This window comes from Myotis davidii, unplaced genomic scaffold (assembly GCF_000327345.1).
Source record: "Myotis davidii unplaced genomic scaffold, ASM32734v1 scaffold79, whole genome shotgun sequence".
NCBI lineage: Eukaryota > Metazoa > Chordata > Mammalia > Chiroptera > Vespertilionidae > Myotis > Myotis davidii.
Window position 1 is genome coordinate 4,481,023 of NW_006294339.1, and position 11,074 is coordinate 4,492,096.

The 11,074-nt window shown below is 44.3% G+C and overlaps 1 protein-coding gene across 1 annotated transcript in view; it reads right to left on the reverse strand.

Annotated features, from left to right (window-relative positions):
• Positions 1 to 9,208: 9,208 nt before the first annotated feature.
• Positions 9,209 to 11,074, reverse strand: part of PLPP3 (phospholipid phosphatase 3) — a 77,940-nt gene continuing 76,074 nt past the window's right edge. Inside the window, exon 6 of the mRNA XM_006768362.2 lies at positions 9,209 to 9,389. Coding sequence (XP_006768425.1) covers positions 9,267 to 9,389 — 123 coding nt within the window. The 3' untranslated portion in view covers positions 9,209 to 9,266. The remainder of the gene's footprint in view (positions 9,390 to 11,074) is intronic.

The following is an 11,074-nucleotide window of genomic DNA, read 5'->3' on the forward strand; positions in this document are numbered from 1 at the left end:
GGATGAGTGCAGGGAGCCATTTAAGCTGGTGTTTCTGCCATTTATATACCCTTAGTCAATATTAGGTTAGTATAGGAAGATTGGTTTATATAACAGTGCAGAAAAAACACCAACTTGCAAATTGGGCATGAAGAAATGTTATCATGAAATATCACATGGTTTGTGGGGAGCCAGCACGGCCATGGCATACTCAGCCCCAGGGTGCCTTATGTGCCATGCCAGCTCAGCCTGGTTCAGTGACGCTGAGAGGGGATGGTGAAGGATTAAGAAAAGACAGACAAGAGAATGAGCTGGTCTGCATGGGATGCTGCTCCCGGATGGAGAGATAGCTCCACGGACTACAAACTGTCTTTATTTTATAGCCAGATTCCATGAGGCAAAGTAAGGGCGTGGTCAAGATGTTTACAGCATTCTCGTGAGTTTCGATCCCACTCAATTACATGCACCTGAACTCTATCAAGCCCACGTCACTCAGGCACGTGGGGCCATGTGTTCAGACCATAGGAGAGACCTAGCGACAGTGCCACGGACAGCAAGCCATGTCTTTATTTTATAGCCAGACTCCATGAGGCAAAGTAAGGGCGTGGTCAAGATGTTTACAGCATTCTCGTGAGTTTCGATCCCACTCAATTACATGCACCTGAACTCTATCAAGCCCACGTCACTCAGGCACGTGGGGCCATGTGTTCAGACCATAGGTTCAAGCTTACAACTATAGCTGTTGGCTATAATTGTGCTGGGAGGGCTCTGCCCTCCAAGCTGGGACTTGCACGTGGCCATGAGAGGACTGTGCCCTCTCATTAGTCCAAGGCTTGAACCTGTCCAAACACTGTAGCTGCTCTCCACACTGCAGTAAGTCAGACTCTATGCTAAAACTCAGTTCATTTAATCATCGCAACCATTTTGCATAGATATGCTATCTCCAATGTCCAACTAAAGAAATGGAGGCTCAATTAGTGAATGGCTAATGTAGGTAAGTAGCAGAGTGGAAATTTAAACCCAATCTGTCTGATTGTATGCCCATGTTCTTTATCAGTGTGTCTTTAATTTTCTTTCCCTCTGATCTCCCTGTCATTTAGACCTCTGGGTTTCCATAGTATGCAGGGCTCACCTTTGTCTTTCTGTTCATCCAAATATCAATCTCCCTTGTTTGGTTATAAATTCGTTGAGGGCAGGAACTACGTCTGATTCACAGTTTCAGAACTTAGGGAATATTCATTGAATGGATGAGGAATGGATGTACAAACAATGGTTATAGTATTATAGCTCTGACCTCGGTTTCCCTTAATTTCCTTTGCTTTCACTTACGATGACTTTATGAGCTTGTTGCGGGGTGTGGGTGGGGGAAGATCACCACTCATTTCCTCTGTCTTGATTCATGCTGGGGTCCTCCAACTGAGCCGTGGTGACATCACGGTTGGAGAACCATGCCAGTAAAGGTGGACCCCAGACAGCAGCCCCTGAATCAAGCAGAGGAGAAAGATGTCAAGAGGGAAAACCGGTAGACAGTTTCTGTTTGCCCACAAGTGCCAGAGTAATGAGGGGAAAGGAAACATAGAAATAGAGGGCAGAAGCTTAACGGGATGGAAAGAAGCCCTGTATAAGGCAGGAACTGGTCTCAACCGATTAAAATGAAAAAAGTAAAAACTTGGCATATAAGCTTCAATTTAAATTAGAGAGATTGGGTCCACAGGAACCATTGTTGTCCATCAAAGCTGTCCCATCAGTGTCAACACTTCCTCACAACACCTTGAACCCCAAAGCAGTGTGCTGTTAACTTAGGTGCAATGGACTCCACACCCCATGTTAGGCACCTTCCAGAGGGAGAGTTTCTGAGAGCTGCTTGGACCACATATTCCACAATTTGGTAACCAAAGTGGCAATTATCCTTTACTTCTCCTCTCCACTGTCACCGCAAACATCATAGCATCTCCACAAATGCTACCTAAGGGTTTGTGTCACCCACTCAGAAGCAGCAGTGCAAATATACACATAACATGCCTATTACATGAACACACACACACAAACTTGCATGCATATCCAGAGATACACAATTGTGTATTTGCAAATACATATATATACTTGTATATACACATACACACACATTTCTACATATGTAAGCTAAAGAATGGACTGTCTAGGCATCTATTTAATAAAAAAAAAATATCAAGTACCACCCTAGCTTGTTTGGCTCAGTGGATAGAGCATCGGCCTGCGACTAAAGGGTCCCACGTTCGATTCCAGTCAAGGGCACATGCCCGGGTTGTGGGCTTGATCCCCAGTAGGAGGTGTGCAGGAGGCAGCTGATCAATGATTCACTCTCATCATTGATGTTTCTATCCCTCTCTCTTCTCCCTTCATTTCTCTGAAATCAATAATATATATATATATCAAGTGCCTACTCTGTGCTTGCCACTGTGCTCCATCCTAAGGAAAAAAATGAAGGATAAGACATTGTGATTTCCCTCAAGGAGTTCACAGTCCACAGCTGAGATAGATAGGCATAGAGTCGATCACAGAGCAAGAAGATAGTGGAAGGCGAGCAATGCCATCCAACCCAACCTTGGAGCTCAGAGTTTTCCCAGCAAAGGTGGAAGCAGCTCTGATCCTTGAAGAGCCCTACGAAGAAGTAGCTACTTATACAATAGCAAAGTGGTATGAGTTTGGGGGAATTGCAAGCAGAGCAGCATGGCTGGATTTCAGGGGATAAGGAGAAAGGGAGATGCAGCATAAGAAATAGGGGTAGAGAGATAGGCAAGGCCCAGATCAGGAAAGAAATCCCATATTGAAATTCCAAATCTAGCAACACGGCTGACTTAACTAATATATAACTACCTTCCACAGAAAAAAAAGAAAAAATAATAAGAAAAGAAAAAAAAAACAAACACGGAATATAACATAAAATTTAATAGCTCCCCCCATTGAATAAAGTGTAACATTTCTCTTTGCCCATTATACAAGGACTAGACCAAAAGAAGTTCCATATATCAGAATTGAAAGGAGAGTATAAAACCAACGTAACACCTCAGGTTGAAGTTGAAGTTGGAGAGGTATGTAGAGGGCAAATCATAGTCTTGCATATCTATCTAAGAAGTCTGAACTATGTTCTGAAATCCTTCTTTAAAAGGTTTAAAAAGAGAAGACCATGATTAGATTAGCATAGTTCAGAGCCTATGAAGGGCCTTTATGCATTCTCTCCTAGCCTACATAAACCTCTGGAAGCCAGTACCCCATAGTGGATAACCGTGTTATCCATTATCTTATCTCATGTGTCTACCAGTGCATGGTACATAGTATCTAATAAATACTAGTTAACAAGTAATTCAAATGCTTTGGATCTGAATCCCAGAGCTAACCCATTGTCTGGCATGGTTTCATTGTTACTGAAGTATTTCTTTTTAGACTAGTTTAGACTAAAAAGACAAGAAGAGCCCTTGCCAGTTTGGCTCAGCAGATAGAGCCCTGGCCTGTGGACTGAAGGGTCCTGGGTTCGATTCCAGTCAAGGGCACATACCTCAGTTGCAGGCTCCTCCCTGGTCTGGGCCCTGGTCGAGGCTTGTGCAGGAGACAACTAATCGATGTGTTTTTCTCACATGGATATTTCTCTCTGTCTTTCTCTCTCTCTTCCACTCTAAAAATCAATGGAAAAATATCCTCAGGTGAGGATTAAAAAAGAAAAAAAAGACTGGAAGACTAGTAGTAAGGGGAGTCTTGGGGTTTGGTCTCACCAGTTTCTCCACTAACTTGCTGTGTGCCCCTCTTCTTCCACCAACAAGTTATTTTGTCTCTCTGGACCTATGTTCCCCTAGATTTCAAGGGGAAATTTTGGATTCTGGCCTTCAGTGTCTCCCTAGTTGTATCATGGGGCCCAAAGTTACATTTCCACTTACAGCAGAATACTGAGAAAGTGTTGAGCTAGTGCAGGGGCCTACATGGGGCTAGTCTAGCAGCAAAAAGCAGCTGAGCTTGGTGCAGTAAAGGAAGCCACAAGCCACATGGGTTTATTCTCCAGGCCCTGAAACCAAACAGACTTTGCCTGTGGACTTTGAAATTGTCTGGGACCAATGACTCTTTCTTTTTTTCCATTTTCTCTTTTGAACAAGAATATCTGTAACTGTTATTCTATGCCTGTCCCATCATTAAACTTTTGAGATCAGATAACTTGTTCCTTGAGTTTCACAGGTTCATAGATGGATAACAATTGTGTCTTGGGTTGAATTAAACTCAGAACCTTATCTTTACCTGATTTAGATAATGTAGTTTGGATGGTGAGATTTGGGACTTCGGAGTAGAATGAACATTTTGGATTTAGAATTGATGCTGTAATGTGTTGAGATTTGGGGTAATGTTGCCATTTTTGCACATGGACCAGAGGCTGTACAATGGTAGGCAGAATAATGACTCCCTCAAAGAAGTCCAGGTCCTCATCCCTGGCACCTGTTAATATATTATGTGACATGGAAAAGGGGAATTAAGACGGCAGATGGAATTCAGGCTGCTAATCAGTTTACCTTTCCATAGATGGGCTATCCTGGATTATCCGAATGGGCCCCAATGCAATCACCAGGGCCCTGAATGTGTAGGGGTGGTCGAAGGGGAGAAGGGGAACCAGAGAGAGGGCAGAGTGAGGACTGGCCCAGTGTTGCTTGGCTTTGAGTTGGAGGAAGAAGGGCAGAAACCAAGGGATGCAGGCGGCCTCTACAAACCGGAAAAGCTTCTCCCTGGAGCCTCCAGATCAGTAAGATAGTAAATTTGTGTCCGTTTAACCCGCCAACCTTGTGGTAATTTGTTAGCACAGAAGTATAAAATGAATAGAAGTCCTGGCTTGCAGTTTACTCTTCTAATATCTTAGACAAGTTGTTTCATCTTTGCATTCCTTAGTATTCCTTATTTCTAAAATCAATAATGATAACTGCTATAAGGATCAAAAGTGTCAAAGTGCCAGGCACATAGGTGGCTCAATAAGTCTGAATTTCCAGGTTGCCCCCTCTACTCCTTCCAGGTTGAAGAAAGATGGGGAAGGAAATGAGGGGCCACAGACCATTCTCAACAATGCACCTCCTTTCTTTGAGGTTGTCTGTGTGAAAGTCGCCCTCCTGAGCTCCCAAACACACCTTATCTAGCAATGCTCCTTATCTGCCTTTGGGGATCCACAGCTCCCCCCTTCCTGGTGAAACCCCTCTTAGAACAAAACTGCCCTTTAGAGGAGCCTGAGGTCTGATCTTTTCAGAGTGCAGTCAAGATGTGTTGTAGGTGGAAGCTGCATTCACCTCTTCCCATGACCACATAGAAATTACAACTGAATTATACAATGATCAACCTCGATAACCATCTGAAGACTAGCTGAACAAGTCCTATAACTAAGGATATAAGAAGCCACTCTGAGACTGGTGAGAGAGGCAGAGATGTGCCTGGGGTGACCCTGCACCCATGTGTGGTGGTTGAAAATTGGAAGGGATCTCAGCTGCAGAGGTCCCCAAGGAATAAGGGGTCTCAGCCCCACACCAGAATACCTGTGCTAGGCAAAGGGGCCCACATAACATCTGGCTATGAAAAAGCAGGGATTCTGTCTGTCTGGATGAGAGGGAAGGCTGCTGGAAACCCAGGCACCCTCTTAAAGGGTCAGCACACCAACTCTCACTCCCAGGCATTCACCTTGGGTTCCATAGGAGAGTCAGAGGCTTGAGGGGCACCACAGACATACAGGGAGAAACTGAGTTGTTTGGCTTTGAGGCGAGGTCCGGCAGGGCAGGCACCATTGACCCTGGGTAAGCCCTCTTCATTGCACAACGGATCATTAACCTGGGTTAGCCTAGTGAACTTCACTAGCTCCACTTAATGATTCAGAGGCCCCGTCCTACCCAACTCAACTTCTGATGCCCTACCTAGCTGAGGTGAAAAGGGAGGCTGGGCTTCTGGGCTCCACAGGCCACCTACCACATAGGGCCACCCTAACAAGACTGGGAGTCAGCAGATCTACCTAAAACACAGAAACAAACAGAGGCAGCCAAAATGAGGAGACAAAGAAACATGCTCCAAATGAGAGAACAGGAGAAATCTCCAGAAAAAGAGCTAAATGTAATGCAGGCAAGCAATCTATCAGATACAAAGGTCAAAATAATGGTTATAAGACTGCTCAAGGAACTTAGGGGAAGAATAGATCAACTCATTGAGAACTTCAACATAGATAGTAAGCATAAAGTAGACATAAAAATAACCAGTCAGAAATGAAGACTACAGTAACTGAAATGAATGAATCAACAGCACATTAGATGAAACAGAGGATCAAATGAGTGAATTGGGAAACAGGGTAGCAGAAGACACCCAATCAGAAAAGCAAAAAGAAAAAAATATTTTTTGAAAAAAATGAGGATAGTTTAAGGGATCTCTGGGATAATAGCAAGCATAACATTGCATCATGGGGGTACCAGAAGGAGAAAAGAGCAAGGGTTACTTATAACAGCCAAGATATGGAAGCAATCCAAGTGCCCACCAATAGATGAATGGATAATGTAGTACATACATAGAACTGAATATTACTTGGCCATAAAAAAGAATGAGAGCTTTTCATTTGCAACAACATGGTTGGACTTAGAGGGTAATATGCTGAGATAAGTCAGACATAGGCAAAAACTATATGACTTCACTTATGTGGAATCTAAAGAACAAAATAAAAACAAACAAAACAGAAAGACTTGCAGATATGGAGAACAGCTTGAGGGTTGCCAATTTGGGGGCCGAGGAAAAGGTATTAAGTACAAGTGGTAGTGATAAAACAGTCATGGGGATGTAAAGTACAACATAGGGAATATATTCAATACTATTGTAATAACTATGTATGGTGCCAGGTTATACTTGAATTATTGCAGGGATCACTTTGTAAATTGTGTAATTGTCTATTCACTATGCTGTACACCTGAAACTAATCCTATATAATAAAAGCCTAATATGCAAATCGACCAAATGGCCAAACCAGCGGAAAGACCTGTCACTATGATGCACACTGACCACCAGGGGGCAGACACTCAATGCAGGAGCTGCCCCCAGCCCCCAGCCCCAGACCAGTGGCAGCGGTGGGGGTGGGGTCAGCAAGCGGGTGGCACCAAGCCAGCCAAGGTGGGTGCCAGCGCCCCCCCGCCCCGATCGCCCCACTGGTGGCCCCACAGATAGGCCCTGATCACCTGCCACGCCTAGGGACCCTACCAGTGCACGAATTTCATGCACCGGGCCTCTAGTATAAAATAATACTAAATGACAACTGTAATTGGGAAAAAAAAAGAGTCTGAGATGAAAGCTTGGCAAACAGGCTTTCAGAGATAAAGAACAGCTTTGACATCTGTACCCATATGACGTCCATCATATTTCCCACTGAAAGAACCAGGAGTTGGTGCCTTGAGTTAAGGCAAGCCCATTCACAGAGATGGGCCTGCTATTCCCCCTCCTCTCACCCACATACCCAAGGCAAACATCCCTCAAACATGCCAGGCTTCCAACTCCTTAATTAGTTGTGTTATGAGCTTTTATTTAAAAAGCACATTTAATACAAGTATAGTTTCGCAGATACAAGTTTTCACTTTGTATTCTACAAAAGTCTTTGAATATTATTCTCTTTACAAAATGGAACCTTACAAAAATACTGACAATTTAATGTTTTTATACAGTTTTCTCTAGTTGCAGTTATTTCTTTTATTGTAAAACAATGTCTACCACAGAACTACAATATTTTAGTTGATATTAAAAAAATTAACTCAATGCTTTTTTAAGCAGCTAATGAAATAACACAGGTCGAGACACAGTTTATAATCATAGTGGATATAGCTAAAATTGTTTCAGAAATAATATTTTACATAGTTAACTTTTAATGTTTTATACATTATTTATATAATATTTATATATAAAAATCATAGCTTGCTATATGTTGAAATGACAGGACGGCTTCTGTGGTAAAGATGTGCTTGTGGTTGATCCTTGTGGTTACATTTAGCCCGGTGTGCATCTGAGATCTGAAAGCATTTCTTCCTTCCTCCTTTCCTCAAAGGTTCAGTAGAAGGGGTCCTGCCTACTGCTTAGAGTGGACCTCACCTGGGAGGACGGATACAGGATGAAAACTCTCTACGGAGATTTAACCCATGTGTTCTGCCCAGCAGAACCTACCAAGATCTGCCCTAGAGATCAACCCCAAGACAGTAGTGCTTTACACAACTTAGCAAGAGCGACTCCCTCAGAGACCCTCATCAGCTCTGTTATCTGGAAGGGCAACCTCTCAGGCATGAGACCGTCTGCTACTCTGGCTCATCCTGACTTTGAGTAGCCAAAAGGTTGGTTCATTTTTCATTCTTGCCCCTTCACTCCCCCATCTCGTGTACGGAAGGCTGCTTTCCATCAGCCGGCTGCAGACCACGCCTTGGCTCGTCTCCGGACCCTCGCAGGAAATCCTGATGGGCACAGAGCAAGGATTTCAAGGGGGAAAGCAGTAAACAAAGCTAGCCATTACTAAGAGCGTGCAAGTGCCCGGGTGATTGATATACGTCAGCATCCTGCAATCCATGTTTCAACAACACAGGATGATGTGTCCAAAGAAGACAAATGAGGGCCTGGACCCTCGATCTCTTCTGAAATTGTGCTATTTGTGAAATTCACTCATCCACAAAGAGTCTCCTAATCACTAATGTGAGGGACTGTGGTGTTGGCTGATGGGCCAGGAAGTGGGTGATAAGGCTTTAGGTCTAAGAATCTGGATTCAGGATCTGATCGTTTGACGAAGCATTTGCTCTTTCTCTGTATTAAACAACAACAACACTTAAAAACAACAACATCCTGAACCAAAGTCACAGTAAAAGATAGAGTGGTGTGGACAGAGAGACGCAAGAGGGGAGTCTCCCCCCCCAATGGCTATTTTCTTTCTTCAGTGCTATTTCTGGCATCACGTGCTACAATGTGAATTTGAGCTTTTCTCACAAGCCTGGGACACATCTCAGGTCACAAAGGTGACCGGCAGACTCTACTCAAAACCTTTTAGTGTTTGTTCCAGAACAAGCCCGTGTTCACTAGAACATGAACACTTCAACCAACTGCACATCCAGGATTCTGGCACTTGGTGTTAGTTTGCTGTTGTCTCCACATAGGTGAACACTACCTATTTTGGAAGGCCACAAGTAAGACTTTTTTTTTTCCTTTGTAAAATCAGTTGGGTAAAAAGTTTTTCCCTAGCAAGACCTTGCTGTCAGCAGTCATTTTACAAGAACAGCTCAGGAGGCGGGCGGCGCCTACACCATGTTGTGGTGATTGTTCCTGTCGATAATGTCCACAGGTGAGAGGATCTCCTTCCTGATGGGGGGAGACAGGGAGAGTGCCGTCTTGGTCTTGAAGAGGTCGGACACGAAGAAAACCTAGAAGGACACATCAGAGATCCAAGTCAGAAATTGACACCTGGGGTCTGGGGACAACAAAGGGAAGGTGACAAGAGCATGGACTTCAGGAAAAAGGGGGTCCCAACCCATAGATCTTTGACTAGGGAAGGACCCTAAAGAGCATGCAGTCCAACTCTTACTGTACAGACAGGGAAACCAGGCTCAGGGAAGGGCCATGATGTGTCCCAGGTTGCACAGCCACGGTAGGAATAGAGCTCAGTTCTGTGGACTCCCAGCCCACTGCTCTGCATCTTCAACCCCACTCCCTTATTTCTCAAGGCAAATGAACAGCAATGAAAAATAAGTTCCTAAGCAAAGGAAGCGGGTCCAAATGGGTCAGTCATTAATCCATGATCATTTCCCTTGCCTCACAAAGAACTTGAGGGTGTAACCGAAGAGATTGGCCACTAGGAATTCCTATCAGCAGGAGCTGGAGTAAGGAAGTCAATGTGACTACTTTTCCTGGAAGCCCAGTGATAGCAAAAGTTTGACGGGGGTCAAGAAGCTAGGGTTTGTTGCTGAGGGAGATGGCAACTAACCCAGAGGAAAGGTCAATGAAAACCTGCCTATCGCTCCACCCAGGTCCTTCCTCCCTCTGAGCTTCGACCTCACTGGGTCTCCGTGGAGTCACTGAGGAACATTTACTGAACACCCACCAGCAAGGGGGTCAGGATGGCGCAGGTGTAGTTCCTGTCTCAATTAGCTTCCGATGAAAGATTCAAGAATTTGGTGAGTTACCAGAGTAAGAAAAATGTATGCTTTGTATTAGATGGCAAAGTAAACACAGACATCAATTTGAGCCATTTAGCAACAGGAGTTTGTATTAAGTCACCATAAGCGGCACCTATCGGTCATGCCATTTAATAGGAAACACATGGCTGGGCTTCAAAACGGGGAATGAAACACTTTCACAGTTCCTCTGTCTAATGGCTTTCTGGATGGAAAAGTCTTTGTCCTGCAGAGGGTAATGTTCTCACGATTAATGATGGCACTGTGACTCATTCCGGACACATTCTGGGCAAGAAAATAAAGTTCTTCATAAAACTTCACCAACGTCACGGCTCTCGCAGCCAGCGACTGGCCATACTAAGGACTTGGGTCATTTGTGGAGCCAATTGCCACAATGTCCCTTCTGTAGTAACGCAACAATTAGCAAAGTGCTACAAAAATCACAGCAAGAAACTGGTGACGCTGACTACTCCAGGAGGACTGGGTGACTAGAAGACAGACTTACCGATCACCACAAACCCCTTTACCTCCTTTGAATTTTGGACCCATGACACCAGTTTTTCCCATACATTTGTAAAAAGAAAGAAGGCCAGGCTATTTCTATGCTACTATAAGAAGGTAAAATAGCCTAAAAATGTAAGATTTTAATACACTGACAGCCTCAGTGCTCTTGAATGTACCACTGTACAAAGGAAAAAATTTGGCTTTGTGTCCCTGTCCTTTCTAAGGAGGTATGGCTAGGGAGAACTGTGACCCAGAAAGGTTTGTCCCCTAGCCAGAGCCACACCTGGGAAGCAAGAATGAAAAGATCAGTTCAGCCCTAACCGGTTTGGCTCAGTGAATAGCGCATCAGCCTGTGGACTCAAGGGTCCCAGGTTCGATTCCGGTCAAGGGCATGTACCTTGGTTGTGGGCACATCCCCAGTAGCGAGTGTG